At 41.7% G+C, this 20,420-nt stretch overlaps 1 protein-coding gene across 1 annotated transcript in view; it reads left to right on the top strand.

Annotated features, from left to right (window-relative positions):
* Nucleotides 1-20,420, top strand: part of cdh23 (cadherin-related 23) — a 225,637-nt gene that overhangs the window by 131,366 nt on the left and 73,851 nt on the right. Inside the window, exons 10-13 of the mRNA XM_079686560.1 lie at nucleotides 3-115; nucleotides 1,774-1,962; nucleotides 6,996-7,145; nucleotides 7,785-7,943. Coding sequence (XP_079542686.1) covers nucleotides 3-115; nucleotides 1,774-1,962; nucleotides 6,996-7,145; nucleotides 7,785-7,943 — 611 coding nt within the window. The remainder of the gene's footprint in view (nucleotides 1-2; nucleotides 116-1,773; nucleotides 1,963-6,995; nucleotides 7,146-7,784; nucleotides 7,944-20,420) is intronic.

Below are 20,420 nucleotides of genomic sequence, written 5' to 3'. Positions count from 1 at the left end.
AGGGAACACCAACAGCGTGTTTGCCCTGGACTACATCAGCGGGGCCCTGACAGTGAATGGCCAGCTGGACAGAGAAAACCCTCTCTACTCAGCAGGATTCACGCTCACTGTTAAGGTGAGCTACTGAAGGGGACGCGGTGCACGGGGGGGTGGAGGGACTGTGGCAGCCGGGGGAAGGGATCAAAAGGCTGTTTTGCTGGTGGTTCAAGAGAGGGCTTTGATATGATAGTGTAGTAAATCAATGCAGTGTCTGGGTTTGCAGCACTTTGACTCAGCTCATACTATACCTATTTTGACAGTATTTGGCTATAATTAGAAAACATTTCAAGGTCAATACTTCAATTAAAACTGAGTGGATACAAGATGATACCATGTTTATTAATAGATGTTTCTGCATGTTTGTGATCCAGACATATTCAAGTACCTTTATTGGGTTGGTCAGTGAAGGTATTCGTGATTATGTCCCCATTTAGAGGCTGCTGTTCAGTGAAAATCCGGTAGCTGGGCAGGACAGGGGGAGCAGAGGAGGATAAGATAAAAGAACAAGATTTACAGTCATCCGAACACTAAATGTTCTTTAGTTCCTCCGCTTCTTTTTTTAACTTTTCTTCTGTTTGAAGCAGGTGCAATCTCTAAATCCCTCCACTGAGTCTAAAGTCTATATCACTTTATGTCACTCCTGCCCTCTCACCCCGCCCCCAACCTTCCTACCTTGAACATGCCACCACTTTCTCTTCTGTCACCAATTCTTCTCTTCCAGGATTGTACACCAAGTGGTACCCACAGGGTGAGAGGGTGCGTGAAATGGATTTCCAAGTGCAACTCAAAGAGGAAGGTTTTCCGATCAAAGACATACTTTTTCCAGTGTAACTGCAATGTTACACTGGGGATTTTGATGGCATGTCAAGTGAAATGGTTTGTCGCTATACAACACAGTACATGGCCTTTAGTACCCCCTAATAGCCTCACTAGCACTCATGTATTCAATCATGTAGCTGCGCAGTTATTGTCCATAAAAAGCACGTTGTATGAGGTTTTTTTAATGTGAGAGACTCAACATTGAGATAAAACTAGCCCTAAGGTTTGATACAAAAAAGATGCTGGCTTACATATTCCAACCTCAGTCATCTTTTTCATTGAAATCAATAATTCCAAAGAAGAAAAAGAAGCATAAGAAAAAAGTGCTGAAAAGGAAAAAAAGGGTCGCCCAAAAAATGTATTTATAAGATATGGATTTTTCCCCTCCACATTTTCTCTGCCTCTCTCTGTTTGTGCGTTCTTAGGTGGTGTTGCTATTGATTGCGGTGTGCCATAGTAATACAACTAATTTCTCAACTTCAGGCAGCTTAGATAGTGCTGAGCGTGTGGAGGTGGAGGTCAAATGATTCACTGGCGTTGGAACGAGAGAGGCTAAACTACCTTGATTACCCAGAGACCACTATGTTGTTCCTGCCTCTTCTCCTATTGCTTGTGACACTATTCCATCAATAAAAGACCACGGCTGCCTATTCCTTTCTTTCTCTCCTATAGTTATTTTTTCTAGTAGTGTCTTCTCAATGGGACTTTTCTCCTAAATCTCATTGTATGTACGTGGATGTACATGTGCTGGCCCTCTCTTGGCCTCACTTTGAGCCTATTTCTGTGATTGCTTTGAGTCCACCCTTTGATCCAATAAATGAACAGCCGTAAATACCTGGCTGAAATTGTGTGCTGACCACCTCTATCCGAAATGACATTTTAGGGGCAATCAAATCTCTCCTTCTTCTCTCTAAGGCCACAGAGTTGAAAGAAGATCGCAGTCCATCAGATGCAACCGTGATGACCACCTTTACCATCCTGCTAATCGACAGGAACGACAATGCTCCGAAGTTCAACAGTTCTGAGTATCGGCTCCACATCACCGAGCTGGCCCAGGTGGGCTTTGCCCTTCCGCTCTTCATCCAGGCCGAAGACAAGGACGAGGTGGGTGGATAACATCTATTCTCTTATACAGATAAGGCTGCATGACACCAGGCTTTTTCTGCAGCTTACGATTGATAGAAAAATAGGTTTCAGCCTCAGTTCCCATAGCGATCCAAGAAGTAGTTTGCTGACCAATCCGGGGACATTTTGAAATCAGATCCTTTCTTAACTGTGCTCTGTCCATCCCTTTAGGGTGACACATTTCACTTTTACTTTCATCTAAATAAAAGGCATCGTGAGTGTGGATAAGTTAATATTGCAAGTACTGTGAATTCAGTCACAGAGGTTGGAAAACACTGGGCTCCTGTTATCGTAGCTGCCACCGATTTGAATGATAAATGTAGCCGGCAGCAGTCATCGGAATTAATACTTATTCCATGAGTAACTTGACCAAAGGCCAAAATACATTACACTATGCAGCTTCGGCTGTTACAGATCAATTAAGGGGAAAACATTCAGACTTAACCACCACAATGTTTTCTAGTTTCAACAACACAGATGATACATCTTCCCTCTAGCTGATTATTTTGCGTCAATCTTCAGGAGTCTTCCCTTCATATCGCATCAATAATTTAGGATAATAAAGGTTCATTTAAAACTATGCCCTTCAGTATTTGCATCAAAATGCTCGTTAAAAAGGTGTTTCAGAGTAAGTTGGCTACACATGTTGTTTCAATGTAAACATTCAGGTGGATATAAGAATCGAATTGGAATCAACATTGCCAGATCAGTCCAGAAAATGTAAAATAATTGTATTTGATCGTATAAGTTCTTTCTACAAAGACAGCTACATGTGTGTGGTGGTGTTTTGTTTTTCCATTTTAAAGGTTTGGATTTATATTGCTTATAAAAACACCAGCGTCTATAAAAGTGTGTGTGTGTGTGTGTAGTGTGTCAGCAACAGTGTACGACAGCACGCTTTAGTGTTTCTGCCACTTTCCATTAGCTGTATCCATCAACGTACTTTGGTGACACACAGTCACACACACAGAACACAAACACTTTTTCACATTGCCACTCTGTCTGTCTCCCTCACTTTCTCTCTCACATCTGCTCATGCTCGCTCACACCGGAGCATTGGACTCGACTACAATTTAATTTGCTCTGGAAGAGATGGGATAGAGCATCAAATTATACCTAACGAGGAAAATCAATCACCTAGGGTGCAGATAAGCCGAAAGCTAGTCAACTCTGATTGATTTAGGCACAGCAGCCGCCAGGGTGGAATTTGACAGATAACTGCAAGTCAAGTGGATAGAGAAAAAGGAGGAGAGACAGACACGGGGAGAGGAGAGGAACTTTAAGGAAAGCGGTTCGACAGAAAAGTAGCCTGCAATGGAGCAAAACCAAAAGTCTGAATAATTGCTGAAGCAGGAATAAATGGGAGAACAGCGGACAGGGGCGAAAAGGAAGCTCTTAAAGGAGAGATAGCAGGACTATTTAGCAACAAGTCTGTTTTATCCATTCTAAGAAAGGTGTGCTTTAATGACGAGACAGAGAGAGAGAGAGAAATGCTGCTGCACTCAGGTGGGGTGACGACCCACCCACCTGGCTTGTGTTAAGAGCTCCCTGTGGAGGTTACCGCCAGACGTTTTACCACTACCAAAATCAGCACTCAGTGTGCAACGTACCAAGCCGTTTAACATCAAAGTATCTCCGAGAACAGATTGCTCACTGCAAATTGGGAATAGCTATGTTAATTCAGACATGGTTTTAACCATACTGACCACAGATACACAAAAAACAGTCCTTAAGCAGCCACAGAAAACTGCTTTTTGCTATCATATAACCAATCAGGACGAGCTCAAAGGAGATGATTGCACACAAAAATGTAAAATGCAGACTTTTAAAAAAAAAAAATTACTGCATTCCACCCGTTTTGCATTGCAGCACTGCAGTTCACCACAATGCCATACATACATCCGTTCCAGGTTGTAAAATCTATGAGACATTTTTTTGTCTCGCAGTATTGTATTGCTGTTTTGAGCCCTTAAACCTGCATGTCAGTGCCGATACACACACACACGTTCACACTCGGCTACACTTTTGCTTTAATCTCACTTTCTCCAAGTGTGAGGGATTACAGGCAGACGTTTCATTTCTTTGACTATGACACAAGTGGTAGTTACCTCTCTCCCTGTCTGCCGCTCCCTTCATATCCTCTTCTGCTCTGTTAGCATTCATACAACTTTTGCTGCTGGAACTTGTCACTAAACTTTGTGGCAGTCGCGTCTGACAGGGTGCTTTTATTGGGGGCTTCTAAAGGCAGAAGCAAATGGACGGGCAATTACGTTTATGGGCAGTTTGAGGTGACATCCCTGCATATTGGATGGTCTTTTAAATAGGAGTCATCAGCCACAATGGTTTTCCCAGAGATGAAAACAAAAACAAGGGGGCTATTTCAACCGCCAGCATAATGCCAATCGACCACCGCACTCGTCTTCCTCTGTCTGTCGCAATGGCTGCGTGATTGGCCGCCCTGCAGCTTGATATATAAAGACAGGCAGGCTCTAGAGAGGTTTTCTCAGCTCCAGACACCCACAAGCTTCTCACGACTGTGATGTCATGTTGACCCCCACGATGCCTTTGCACTGCAAGGTTTTTTTTAGAAGAGAAGGTTAACATTACAGGTCTTCTTTAGATGTTATTTATAATTTCATATTACCACGAATATAATAAAACTAGCCTTCCCTCATATAATGTAATATACGGCCTCCTACAGAGTCACTTATTTTATTTATTTTTAGATTTGATTTGATAAACTGTATTGTTCCCAATTTGCAGCATGCATGAATATAAGCCATTGCACATCAATTAAAAGTAATATTAAATAGGAAATTCCCAAATAGTAAATGTATACATATCAATAGTGCATGATATATATCTATTGAATCAACACATAATATACATATTATTAACATTTAAGTTAGCAATTTGGTTTTCTCTTTAGAAAAAAAGTTAGTCAAAACATTCATATCCTTCCACATCTGCTCAGGTGAGCTGAATTATGAATATAATCAATTGTTTTGTTATAAGCTTATGTAACCAACCTTTAATGACTATATACGGGCAGGTGTTGTGCCGTCTTAAAATACTGTGGCACATGCACAAGAAATAGCAAAGAAAGGCTGAAAGAAGAAAAATGTCTAAGTAGTGAAATTTAAGCATTGTTAAATAAACTTGAACATGGGATTGTGACAAGGAATTAAAAAAGCATCGAAGAGCAATATGAAGCCAATGCATCTTAAAGCAAGAACATGAAAACAAGATGTGTTTTACTTATCATCCTTAAAGAGAGAAGAGCCAAAATAAAAAAACATTGATCAATCCAAAAAATGAATGGGTACTGACAAAAAAAGAACACAAATAAGAGGATATTCTTTTGTCCTTATATCGCTTCCTGCTTTAAGACACATTGTCTTTGTGAACATACAGTATTTTTAGGCTTGAAACCAAACATGGACCTATGCATCTGTATTGAGGCAGATAGTCATGGCTGTCACCAGGGATCTCATCATCGCTTTTTCTCTCATAAAACACACACGATGATGATTAAAGCACATGGTTTCGACCCTTTTCACTGGCTGGGTAATCAACCTAGTCGGATATGTGATCAGCGCTGTGGGCAGTGCATGGGGATTTACTCCATGTCGCACTCAAAGCCTCATTTACATAATGTGAAACGGTACAGTGCAGTCTTAATGTAGTGGAGACAGATAAATAATAATTCATATGAGGCTAGATGAACTTGTTATGGACTACTATTTGATTCCTTACATTGTCATATCCATTTTGTCACACATTTGATGGTTTCTGTTATTGACTTGTTCTCATTGTCCTGTGTACTACTCCCCGGAAGAAACAGAGGGTTATTTGTTTAGCAACAACATTCTCATACTAATGGGAACAGGCAACATATGGTATGGTGTAAACTGTATGCTTTACCAGCGTATATTCCAAAGGCAGAAGGCTCAAAAAGCTGAGGTGCCTAACAGGTAGAGTGCTAGGTGACTGTGGGAAATCGAGTGATGGGGGATATATTGTGAAGAGATGCACTGATAGAAAAGAAACATCTTGAGCACAGCTGATTAGAGTGAATGGAGCCCGCTCCCCTGCTGAGGCTGCAGTTATCTTGTCTCTTAGCATCACAGCAGTGTACCACAGCGCGCTGTAGTGTCCGCCACTTTCCATTAGTCGTATCCATCAACGTTCTTTGGTCACACACACACTCAGACACCAACACACAAAACAATACCCTTTTTCTTTACGCTTGCTCTGCCAGTCTCTTTCAAATAAGTCTCTCTTACATGTGCACATCTCTCTAAAACATTGTTTTCCCGAGCTCTTCTTTATCATATGGTGAGTTTTTAATATCAGGAAATAGTCGGGACACACTAGCATGACCTTTAACCTCTTGCTTGTAACCAACAACAGTCACCTAAATGCTTGATATCTTAAACTTATGTGTTGTATCTTGCTTGGATTAAGAATTTAATTGGATCAATCGTTACTTCAAGATTCAAAGTCTTTATTGTCATATTCACTGTAGCTACAGTGTTGTAATAGCAATATAAATCTTAAGTCCGAGGCTCCTCCCAACAATGCAACATAAACATATACAACGTAGGCAATAATGCAAATAAAAAAATAGTACAAATAGTGCAAGAAGAACAGAGTAGAAATAAAACGGTGCAAGAGAATGTTCCAAGACTTATGTGCAAGTAATGCTGGAGAAGTGAAATATATATACATGTCAAGTAGAATAAGATGAGCAGAAAAAAGAATGTGAAATGAAATACTGTACAGTAAAAAATAATACTGCTTATTGTTAAAATAAATGAATATGTGAGATGCAAACAGATACATTTCATGAACTTGTATTCAATATCTGTACCTTTCTGATACCTTTCTTTTATCAGGGAATAACTCAGATATTCTTCAGTATTTTGCACAAAGAATATATCAGCTCTCTTAACAAGCCCTTTTTCTTTCAATTTTTCCTACACTCACCTGTCTCTTGTTCTTTATGGCAGGGGGTGAACAGCATGTTCCAGGTGTTTCTGACAGGAAACAATTCAGAGTACTTCACCATCTCGCCCACGGCGGTGCAGGGGCGTGCTGACATCAGAATGAGGGTGGCCGTGCCGCTAGACTTCGAAAACATCCGCAGCTACAGCTTCTCAGTGAGTTTTAAAAGTACATGTTTTCAGAGAGAATGCTGGGGTGGACTCCATTCCCAGACTTTGACAAGAAACATTCAGTTTGAGACATAAATCCCCCACCACCAGCTTTCTAGCTTATGTTTCTAAGAGTTGTAGCTTATCAATGTAAATGTATAACGGATGAGTTTTGTAAAGAGAAGTGAAGAGGAATATGAGAAGACAACATTCAAGCATTAACTGTTTTAGTCGGCGACAAAGCAGATCCATTGTCTTTCTGTCAGAGTGCCCTTTAATGAAAGACTGAATGTAGTTTCCATTTTTTTAATTTGTTTGGACAAAGACTGGGGCCATATCAAATTCAAATCACTGCAGACTTGTTTGAACAGTGACATTGGTATTTTATTACCTCAATTTCCCCGAGTGGTTTTCAGAAGGGGGTGCCCTGCTCTGTGTGTGATTTAAAATCTAAAAATCTTAAACAAATCAGTGACTTATTTGTCGCCACAGCATTATGATCAGAATCGTTTCCGATAATGCCCCCAACATTTTTTATTGTATTGAAATATTTCATATAAACGTGTCTTAAATCTGTGCATTTTGAGTTGAATATCTAAGAAGTTTTGTTAATTTTGTATTATACTCCTTGTTGTCTCTCCTCAGCTTTTCGCCAATGAGTCCATGTCCGACCATGTGGGTTTTGCTCGTATCTTTATTGAACTGATCAATGAGAACGACAACCGTCCCATCTTCAGTAAGCCGCTGTACAACATCAGCCTCCCTGAAAACACCCCCCCTGGAACCTCACTGCTGCGGATCCTGGTAAGTGTCTTTGAGAAAGACACTCAGTGGAGCTTTGATTTGTTCCTGGAGAGATATTTAACTGGAATCCAAATACATTTCCAATAAAACTGGCTGGTACTAGTAACTTTTTATGGGGCTTGTTTTATTGGGAATGAAATCCTGGCTTGTTTGTTACGCCATGTGACCCAGTGCTATCCGGAGATTTCATCATATGAGTTGTGATTTATGGTGACACCAGCTAGGCCGCCTCAGAGAAAATGAGGAATAAATACCGATGAAAAACTCCGTCACCAACTGCACCGTGTCACTGTTAGCTAATGCTGGGATCCTGCGCATTTGGGACACTGAATTACCATGTTGGCAACTAAAGCATATTTTAGACTTTAAAGACAATCTGTGGCTCAACTGTGTCTCGGTCTCTTCTGAATAATTATGCAAATTCACTGAACACCAGAGTTAAATATTTACTGCCAATACAATAGTGAGTTCCACTTAGGTGTTAAAGGTTAAATGATCCACAAAATAGTCAAAACGTCCTCAATTCAAGCTAAATTACTTCATTCTTCATGAAGTAATTTATTCATCATTTAAAGGAAGTGTAATTGCTTTCTGTGTATGTAAGTAAAGAGAATAACAGGATTTAAATGATTACCTCAAAAGGCTGCTTTTAACTTGGACATAAAGTATTCAACAATTTGACTCATTCACTTAATAACTATTTACTAAAAATTATATTTAAGAAATATAAGTTAGGACTGGACCACTTTTATTAGAGTAACTTAAAAAATCTCTTTGTTTTCATTTTTGAATTAATGTTACAGATGTCGATAATAATATCAGGATAACCTCCATTAAAACTGATCCCATTAGAAAAGTGCTAAATAATTATATTCAAACTTTTGTTATTATTAATTCCCTCCAGGTCTTTTATTGTACCTTGTGTTTCACAGTTGAACTGTCTTTGAGCCCCCCTAAATATCTCCCTATAATTCTGCATAAATATTCATTACCAGCCATTCCTGTGATAGAACTCCCACAATCCACTAGATACAAGTGCAAAAAGCAAAGCTTGAAAATCAATAGTGTTTATAGACTGGCTGCTCATGAAACGGAGATTGCAGGGCAGTCTAATACCCGATAAGTCTGGCTGATGTTGGCCTTGTGCTGGAGCGCGCAGCCCACTGTGGAATCCTGATTGCTGGCTGTAGAGGGTGAATAGGCTGTAAATAGAATGAGATGTGACGCCTCTCGGTGAGGGCTGCACTGACATGGATGGCAGCACAAATATATATACACACACTGTTCGATGAAGGTTTAGATATTATCATCCACGCACAAACACACAACAGAAGCAATAAAGCCCTTGGAGACAAAAGACACAGAGACAAAACAGAGGTTTCCCTTACTGAGCTAGCTTTTCTAAGAAAAATACAATTAGACACACAGCCTCAATATTACATCCACAACAATCTCAAGGTCAACACATGTCAAATATATTTGATATTGTAGGCCTTACTCCATAAGATTACCATTTGCTATGTATGTGTTGTTGTTTGTGTTCAATAATATGTTTGGACAGACTTGTTTATTCTTGTGGGTTTTTCATAATTGAGTTCATTAGTAATTTAGACGGCACGTTACAACGGTTGTAATCCATTGGAAATAGCAGAGACTGTTTATTTATATGCTGCAGTCTGATCAAACAAGCCACGACCGCCTCACTCGTGTTTGTGCTAATAATTAGGTATTTATTTTAGAATGGACATTGCATCCATTTATTGTGTAAAATAACCCGTAATGTAAAGAACAGAACAAATCCATCAAACTGCTGGTTTTCAGATTGTGCTGGCAGAAGTAGAAACCGTATATATGTTTGAATTATACAGTATGTATTTTAAAGTATAAAGTTCAGAAAAGTAATGAGCCTCGTGCAAGAGCACTTTTCCACCCACTTCTCCCACTAAGCACCAGGTTAAATAATACTTAACCTGTCCATCACCCCACTGTTAAGTACAGAGTATGATGCTGTGCCCAAGTGCAGAAAAGCATTTGGAGTAGAAGTGTTAATTATGACAAAATGAATATGTTGCCCCTAACTCTTACTACTTTTAAATCCAGGCTCAAGACTTTTCTTTTTGCCGCTGCTTTTAATTGAACTATTCATACAGTATCTTAAACTGCACTGTAACTTTTATCCTTGTATTTTTTCTTTTAATGGTTATTTTATTATCTTTGCTTTTTAATGACTGTTTTTAAATGCCATTTTTTGTATGTCTTTCATTGTTGTAAAGCACTTCTAATTGCCTTGTGTTGAAAGGTGCTATATACATAAACTTGCCTTGCCTTGCCTAACAACAGGTCCTTTGTTGCACAACTTGAATTACATTTGCACTTAACTCAAGCTGATTCATTACATTCTGAACTTCATATTGCAGCTCCATTGAAACTGTACTGGGCTTTTAAGTGCTGGCCCCTTTCATGTTCTGATTCTCTGTGCACCTGTCTCTCTCATTCTCCTGCAGCAGTTCAAACTGTCTGCTTGTTTAAGTGCAGTGAACGACTCAAGGCTTGACAATATAACCTGATTGTTGGACTGAAACTTGCCTCCCGGTGCTCCTCTCGGATGGCTGTGAGGTGCAACAGATGGTGGCCAAATGATGTTTTAGCACCAAACAGGATAAGAGCGGTTTTATTGTGAATCTCTAAAGGTGGCCTGGCCAAATCTCAATTCACAAATGAATGCATTGAAATACTAATGATACATTTCTGGGAAACATTCTTATTTGCTTTTCTTGCTGAGTTGAAATATAATATTGATACCAGTCCCATCACCCTCATGCAATAAGCAACAGACATGGGCTAATAATAATAATAATATTAATTTCAATTTTTATAGCGCCTTTCAAGAAACCCAAGGACGCTTTACAATGGGAAACAAAACAACAAAATAATAATAGTCACACAGATACACAGGTTGAAAAAGAACAGGTTGCTGGGTACTGCATTTTAGCTGAGGCCAAAGGCCTGAGTGAACAGATGTTGTTTGAGTTGTTGTTTGAAAGTGTCCAGAAAGTCGGCATTCCTGATAGCAGAGGGGAGAGAATTCCAGAGGGTGGGGGCTGCGACACTGAAGGCTCTGATGCCAAAGGTTTTCAGCTTGGAGCTCTGGATGGAGAGTAGCCCTTTGTCGGAGGACCGCAGCTGACGAGAGGGGGTGTAGGGCTGAAGGAGGTCAGCGATGTATGCAGGGGCTAGGGAGTGGAGAGATTTGTAGGTTAGCAGGAGGAGTTTATACTGGATGCGTGACTTGACTGGGAGCCAGTGAAGGTGGATGAGGGTGGGGGTGATGTGTTGCCAGGGCTTAGTGCGGGTGAGGAGCCTGGCTGCAGAGTTCTGGACGTACTGGAGCCTGTCCAGGGCTTTGCTGGTGACCCCGAACAGGGCTGTTTGCTTATGTATCATAAAGACCAGAAGCAGTGGGTAACAGCTAGATTCAAAAGCTCAAACATATATCCCAATGGACAGCTACAGTAAAGCTTATAAATGAACTCTTTACCCTAAAAGTTACCACAATATTCTAGGAAGTTACTGTGCCCGGGTAAGAAATAGCTTAACACATAACTTCCTGTAAATCAATCAACTTGTGTTTATATTGCAGTTGTGTGCTTATTGAGACAGCTTGAATGGTTGTACATAAGATGGGTTTCCTTTTAGCTTGAGAGAGCCCCAAGCTGCTTCCATCTGCCTTAAAGGTCTCCTATTATACTTCTTTTAGGCATATAAAGTGATTTGCTCAAAATACCAAACAGATCACCCATCCTTGCCATCCCTCATACCCCTCTATTTCAGCCCTGTTAGAGAACTGCTGATTCTGGGTCCGCAGCTTTAAAAAAAGACAAGGGGGGGGGGGGAGCTACTGCAGGAGAATTCTACCAAGATTCTCAGCTAAACGCTACCGTGATTACACGCCATCATGTTCCAAACCACATCAAGGATTATTTCTGAAACAGTCTGGAGCTCAATACTTTTTCTCTTGCGGGTTTACCACATAGTGAGTAACATTTTTATATCCGGCTTTTATACACACACTCTCTCCAGTACTGCGTTAGCTCTGAGTGTCATGATGCTTGCTAATGTAAATAAAGACCATGTTATGTCCAAAACACGCTGCGCATTGTTTCTGATACAGCAACGTTTCTGATAGGGCCATGGTGTAAGCCAGCCCATATTTCCGATATTACGCAAATCTGGATCAGCTCCGTTGTACCCACGGGTTAAATTGGGCCGGGCTGTCCGGGGCTAGGCCCCGGCGCATAGGACGATACTCTGACTCCATCACCCTTGCACATTTGTCATATGTTTACAAAAAATTATATATTTGTTCAAACTTTTCTCGTTCTTAATATAGACTATATTTAGGGTCGATATGTGTTGACTTTACTTTAAAGGTCTCATGTCATGGCCATTTCTACTGATCATAATTCCATTGTTGAGGTCTACTAGAATATATTTATATTGTGTAATTTTACAAAATCACATTGGTTTCTCATACAGAATCTCTGTATAGTATGTGTATTCACTCTCTGTCCTTGTGAGGCTGACAATTGAGCGGCCCGACCAAGCAAGGAGGCAGAGGCAGAACGTCCAAAAATATAACCCGGTGTGGGCATTTATTAAATCAGACACAATGATTCACAGCCTCAATCCTGCTGAAAATGTGCACACCGTCACCAACCACAGGGATCTCACACCACACTACCAGGCACCTAACAGACAGGGAAACAGAGCCTAAATACACACACACACCAATCAGCAATTAGACACAGGTGGAGGGGGAGGAGACAACACAGGGCACCAGGTGCACACAATCAACAGCAACAGACATGGGGAAAGGGGAGCACTTGTCAACATAAAACCAGCAAACAGAGACAGACAAACTAAAACACAGACAGATGCACACATTACATACATTTCACCACCAACAAAACTACACAATTCGTAACGGAGGCCGAGATCTATGGCCCCAAAGATCACCTCTGTTACATTCCTAAACGGCTTGTTGGAGCTCCTGCCCCAATCCCCCTCCCTATGAGCCCAGTGGCCGTCTGCGAGACTGCGAGAGAAACCCACCCCGATGCCAGCCCGAACACACACACCCACACACCCGCAGCCTGGCTGGGAGTTTGGGTGTGCTCACACACACCGACTCACAGCCTCGCCGCGTCCCGCCGTCTCAGGGAGGAGAAATCGGCGGAGCTGCAGCTGTGAAAAGACTGAGTGTGTGTGAGGAAGTCCTCACGTAACGGCTCCGCGGACATAATGTAACGGCTCCACGGATTGGTCGGAGCAGCATAGACAGGTCTTTTCTGTGTTAGAGTTTTACTCGCTACAGGGTGTACTTTGAGTAGTGACTCTGCAGACCGTTTACATGCATACAAACCTTCATAACACACAAGGGGATGGGTAAAAACCGGAAAAGCATGACATGGGATCTTTAAAATAGCAGATCACTGTGACCGGATATAGTTTTTTCGGCTTAGTGAACGTGTGTCTCTTCCTTGGAGGAGCAGCATCGCCCGGACTCCGCTACTCCTCCGTGCAGAGAGTTTGCAGCGGTGTGTCGAGTAGAGCTCTGTTTGAGCATAATAAATGGTATCAAGGGTATCGATAATATATATAAATATATATATTACATTACATTGCCTTTAGCCGACGCTTTTATCCAAAGCGACTTACAATAAGTGCGTTCGACCAACAAGATACAACCTTGAAGAAAACAGAATCATATAAGTACATCAGGTTTCATAGAGCTAAAACATTTCAAGTGCTACTCAAGTGGCTATAGATAAGCCAGTCCTTTATTAGTATGTAAGTGCTTTGTTAGTAATTCTATCGCTCGAAGTGGAGTCGAAAGAGATGTGTTTTCAGTCTGCGCCGGAAGATGTGCAAGCTATCTGCTGTCCTGATTTCAATGGGGAGCTCATTCCACCATTTTGGAGCCAGGATAGCAAACCCACGTGTTTTTGCTGATGGGAACTTGGGTCCCCCTCACAGTGCGGGTGCAGTGAGCTGTTTGGCTGATGCAGAGCGGAGTGCACGTGCTGGGGTGTACAGTTTAATCATGTCCTGGATGTAGGAAGGGCCAGATCCATTCACAGCATGGTACGCAAGTACCATTGTCTTGATGTGGATTCTAGCAGTTACTGGAAGCCAGTGAAGGGAGCGGAGGAGCGGCGTGGTGTGGGAAAATTTAGGAAGGTAGAAGACCAGACGAGCCGCTGCATTCTGGATGAGCTGCAGAGGTCGGATGGCACATGCAGGTAGACCAGCCAGGAGGGAGTTGCAGTAGTCTAGGCGTGAGATGACGAGAGCCTGGGCCAGAACCTGCGTTACTTTCTGGGTCAGGAGGGGACATATCCTCCTGATGTTGCAAAGCGTTTATCTGCAGCAGCGGGTTGTAGCAGCGATGTTTGCAGTGAAGGACAGTTTGTTATTTAGGATCACACCCAGATTCCTTGCAGTCTGAGTCGGGCAAACAATAGAGGTGCCGATGTTGATTGTCAAGTCAAGAGTGGGACAATCTTTTCCCGGAAGGAAAAGCAGTTCAGTCTTGTCAAGGTTGAGCTTGAGGCGGTGAGCAGATATCCACTGAGAGATGTCAGCTAGACAAGCAGAGATACGTGCGACCACCTGGGTCTCTGAGCGGGGGAAGGACAGAATTAATTGGGTGTCATCAGCGTAGCAGTGGTATGAAAAACCATGCGGGCTAATGACAGATTCGAGTGAGTTTGTGTACAAGGAGAAGAGGAGGGGACCAAGAACAGAGCCCTGAGGGACCCCTGTAGTTAATTGACAAGGGTCGGACTCGGACCCTCTCCAAGTTACCCTGTAGGTACGGTCTTTGAGGTATGAGGTGAGGAGGGAAAGTGCAGACCCTGAAACTGAAACTCCAAGTTCTCGGAGAGTGCGAAGGAGGATCTGATGATTCACCGTGTCAAATGCAGCATACTGTATATATATATAGTCAATAACATAATTATAGTGACAGGTCTTGGGAGCAGCATTTTAACTACTCCTGGATCCATAATATACATTTAAAGTCATAAATAATATAATAAAAAAACGTATAAATTAAAAAATACTACCATACAAGAATACGCAAAAATAGACCAAACTTCCTCAAACCGAAATGCAGAACCTGAGTAGACTACCCTTGCAAGGCAAGCAAAGAGAAACAATAAAGCTGTATCCCCCACTTTTACAGTAACTTTGAGCTTGATAATAGTTTCTCTCAAACCAAGGTATTTATTTTCAAGAGGACTCTTTTTGCAGTTTATTTATCAAGTGGTGAAGGTGGTGTGTAAAGAGGGCTGGGTCTGGATGATGTTTGTATAATACTTGACCTATGCGAATTGAAATGATGCAAGTTGGTTCCCAGTTGCTGTTTTTTCTTAAATTGCCAAACAGGCGACCCAGCAATGTAATTGAAATGCTTTGTTTTGGTTAATATTCATAGCTCATCCGATCACAGTACAATTATGTACAATGTTAGCCTCTGCGTTACTCAATACCCGCTCCTGCATCCCTGTGGAGACTTACGCTAAACATAAGAGTACACACTCTCGCACTCACACACACACAGAAGCACTGTTTAATATTTATGGTGTGCAGCATTACTTATCATTATAAATATTTATTGTGATTTACTCTTTTGTCTGGGTCCTTTTCTCTCTCTCAGCCTCTCTTTCAGTCTCGCCCTGGAGACTTTAGACACCAGCAGCTGCTCGTATCAGTAGAATCACTCTGATTTTCTCTCCTTGGGTTCGAGAGAATTTGATTTCTTTCATTTCCTATTTAATGTATGCCCTCAGTTATTGTTGTTTTCCCCTTTCTCTGTTTTGCCATTAGATTGCTAATGGTTTTCAGGTGTTGCATTGATTCTCTCTGTGTTTTTTTGTCTGTTTCTGCTTGGTTAACACTTTATCTAGCTCCTGCCCAAAAGGCTCTACCTTATAGAGTATGTACATATTTCAAGAGGATATAACTGGGCTAATATACATACAGAAATACAGTTTACCTGCACCTTCTGTTCTCTATAGTTGGTCCTGCATCTTTAATATCGGGTGCATTTTTCATTCTTCAACGTTCTTGGATTAGTGTCGACTGGGTCTTCTAGCAATGCAATACTGTGTGTTTTATGGCCTCTGTGCAGATGCTGTATGTTTTAGAGCTTCGGCACAATGATAAATGCTTCCAACAGAAGGTTATAAATTACAGAGTGGAGGATGTCTCGCCACTGCCACTGTTTAGACAGGCCTTTATGGGGTAATCGTCACAACGGTAATTATAATTCATTATTGTAATGAAAAGGGTGAGGTCTGGCTCTCTCCTGCATGTGGTAGCCCACACGGCATCACTGTTAATAATGGGGAGCTTATCATGGCTGTTCTGACATTGTGAGACGTGGTGTGAATGGGTGCTGCATGGCTGTGGACGAACAGGCGAAGCTAGGAGCATTGAGAAGCCTGGACTTTGAAAGTTGGTTCAATAGGAGTTCTGTAAGGGGTGCCATTGCAAAATTAAATGAAAACAACAATGTTTGGAGTCTCGAAGAGTCTGTTCCTCTATCAATCTCAGGATCCATCAGCAATCGGTCTGATGATTATTTAGCCTCTGGGAGCAATGGCCAAAATGTCTTCGGTTTCGGTGTTCCTGTATGATATCCCCGCCAATACTTAATATTCTGTGCCCTGATTATTGCTTACAGTCCGATTAGTAACTTCAGATGCAACAATGGTGTGGGAGTTGAGAAAAGCTGTGTATTATTGGAGTGTTTTGCAAGTAGCCAGTGAATACTTAAAGCGAATAAAAAAAGCCTATGGATTCCAGCATTTCATCAAATGTGGCCTGCTCTCATGCACTAATGCTGAATCCATACACCAGCACACCAGGTTCAAATCCATCCTTTTGCCTTTTGCTGCATGTTGTCCGCTCTGCTTTACAACGTGATAACAAATACAAACATTTAAAAAAATATATTCTGATATCTAAATGTTGCCATATTGCCTACTGATTCTACATTCCTATTCAGATATCTGTTTATAGACATCATTGACTACCAAAAGGTATTCTACAATGACAGTTAAAACAACACTGACTGCAATTAATGTTTTATAGTTTGTCTATAAAATGTCTGAAAAACACAAAAATTTATGTTTGAAAAACTACAGTCAAGACATAATTGCTATAGTCCACAGTTTGTGATGTATGGGCATGCACACATGCTTCCTTTGTTCTCTCCCCCGTTTTCAGCGAGTCTCTGTAGTATACTCTTCACTCTTTATCATTCTCTACATCGTCCCTGTGCTTGTGCTAATCTTGTAGCTTCATCGTTGAGGAGGGGGACAGAGAAAGAGGGAGTGATGACCGAGGCCTGTTTGAAAGTGAAGCTGCCTCAGAGTGCTCTGCATTAAGCCTTTTCCCTGGCAGCTCACACTCTATCTCCAGCTTATGCCCACAATACAGTCCCCTCTCTCTCCATCCCCCCTCCCTACTCCCCCACTCTTCTTTTTATAAAGGTGACAGCTGTTTTACCAGTGGTCCACATGGTGTTGCAATCATTATAAAGGGGCTGTATATGCATCCAAACGCTGGAATTTATCTTGCATCTGTCACAGTATGCTGTGAAGAAATCCGCTCCACTTTTAGACTCTTCCTTTACACAAGTATACATTGTTAAAAACAGAGCTAAAGTTGCGTCTCCCTTCCTCTCTCTTTCTGTCTGTCTGTATCTCCGTTGTCTGGGTGGTCAGGAGGTAATAGAAACAGTAACTGTTCAATCCTGTCGGCAGGCAGCAGTCGCTGTGAGCACCCCCACCTGCTCGTTAATGGTTTAGAGAAATAAAGCAGTCGTAAACGTGCGCTCGCCATCGCCATTACACTGAAGTGTCCACAGTAAAAACACACACAGCTCCCATCAGCCCCCGCAGGTGCACCAGGTCACAGCTGGGAGACATCTAGAGGTGCTCTTAGTAGGTGTAGGTAAGGGAATTTGCATCTTGTCTCTGCTGTCTCTGATATTATTCCTTGTGTCCAATATGGAAATGATGCGGACATTGGTTTTGTTGAAGGAGTACCTGTTAAGGACATGTGATGATTATTGGAGACATCTCTGAATAGCTTCTGAGTGGTGTCAGAGTTTCTGTGCTTTGCCCAGGCTGCTGCTTTGCTCAGAGTCTTCCTCTGTAGTATTGAACAGAAATACTAACAGGTTTATATTGGGACAGCAACCAAAAGGTTTATGGGATTAAAAACCCAAGTCTTTTTGATTACTTCATTCACCTCTTCTATTCAGTCATACTTGTAGTTGACTTCTCCTCTGTACATACTATTTGTCATAACCACATCCACATGTAGACCAAAAAATGTTGTTTGCTGAAAATGTTTCCCCTAGTCCAACTCACAATAAAGAGTTCTTCCATTGCAAAGAAAAATAACAAACAGTGCAGTCTTTGTATGAATTAAGTATATAAATGAATTGGTCTTAAATGTATTAGGATCAAGTCCAGGCGAAGCCAATATGAGGCTTCAGGAGTTTGAGTTAGAGAACTCAACTTGCAAGGTTTTCCATGCAAACTTAAAAAGATTTAAAAAGCAGAGACCCACTTCCTCTGCTTCACTCAGACTTCTGTAACCTTTACTGGCCTTTTAGCTTTAGTCAATGTTTTTAAAGCACTTTAGCACAGAACAACTGTGGATTTTGATCCCTGTCTCTTACAATGAAATGGTTAAGAAAATATCTCTGTGCAAGCGTTATGGACAAGACAACCAATTACAGGAACCAATGATTAGATTATTGTACATACAGCCAGTATAGTTGTAAGATTGACTTGACCCTTTAATCTACGACAAAAGCTCTTTTCATCACTTTTGCATATTTCTTTGAATATGCACTGAGCGGACATGATTTGAAGAGAAATGGTGTGCTTGAGTTTTCTGGATTCACCTCAAATCTCTGAGATGTTGTGGTGCTTTATTCTGCACAAGTTACAGCATTCAATGTGTCATATGATTCTGCTTTGTGCGTCACACAAACACTACTATATACTGTATGCAAAGAGATAAAACGACAGGGCTCATTTAAAGGCCAAGCGTTTCCCACTTGTGTAGCCTTTCTGAGGATTGATCTGGTCATGGATACAGAAAATTAGAGCGAGTGAGACAGAGAGCCTTTAAAGGAGCCAACATGAGTGTTACTAACCAGCTGAAGACCCAAAGCTCAAAAAGATAACCTGACAACCGTGTGTGTGTGTGTGTGTGTGTGTGTGTGTGTGTGTGTGTGTGTGTGTGTGTGTGTGTGTGTGTGTGTGTGTGTGTGTGTGTGTGTGTGTGTGTGTGTGTGTGTGTGTGTGTGTGTGTGTGTGTGTGTGTGTGTGTGTGTGTGTGTGTGTGTGTGTGTGTGTGGGTGGGTGGGTGTGGGTGTGGGTGTGGGGGTGTGTGTGGGTGAGTGGGTGGGTGTTTATCTACTCTTTGTGATTGTGTTTAGGTGTGCAACACTGAGACAGAGGGGGTTGTCTGTGTTTGGACTGGGGGTCATCTTTATTTTGACAGCGGGCTTTGACAGCCAGTAATTGGTTTCCTTTTCCATGCCACTCGAAGCTCCAGCAGAAAAAGCAATTTTAGGGGCCAATCAATTCAAATTCCAGCTCACTAACGATAGAGAAGCCTGTACAGCTTTAACCTCCCATCGCTGTCCAAGAGATAGCTGGGCCGATAATCTGCTCCTGTAGCCCCTCAAACCCAACCCCAGTTTACACACACAGGCACACACCCACAAAGGCACACACCCACACATAGACACACAGGCACACACACTAACCCTGTCTTTCCCACGCCATACGAAGGGAAGGTCTCATTTCTGCCTTTTCTTGAAAAGCAATTAAGTGTGATAATAGAAGTTTATACTTTAAATGGTTGGGGTGCATATTTACCTGACTTTATCATGACACAGGGCGCATCTCTGTTCATGTGTGTCCGTGTTACATACACACAAACCTATACACACTACATTGTGCGCACAATAATGCTCCAATCATAGCACTCAAACTTTCACACTGGCATTAACAGGCATGCACACACAAAATTGAGCACACAAGTATACTGGTACAACAAAAATATATACAAACATGTACACACACACACACACACACACACACACACACACACACACACACACACACACACAGTTTGCCTGCTGGCTTTACCTCTCTGAAGGTAGGAAACACATCATTTAACCAAACTGGTCAACTGAGAACTAATTTCTCTTTTGTAGTTACTGCCTGAGGACCCTAGGGTTTGCCGACTTTATATTGGCAATCAGCAGAGCCCTGACTCTTTGACAACTTAGTTTGGATTTTGAACACTGACACTGATACCTGATGTACTGCCAGTGTATCATCGCTGTGCATCTGGACAAGAGAGTAGGTCATCAATCAC

This window comes from Notothenia rossii (genome assembly GCF_949606895.1).
Source record: "Notothenia rossii genome assembly, chromosome: 6".
Classification (NCBI taxonomy): Eukaryota; Metazoa; Chordata; class Actinopteri; order Perciformes; family Nototheniidae; genus Notothenia; species Notothenia rossii.
The sequence above is the reverse complement of the archived record's forward strand: the minus strand, read 5'-3'. Positions and strand labels throughout refer to the sequence as shown.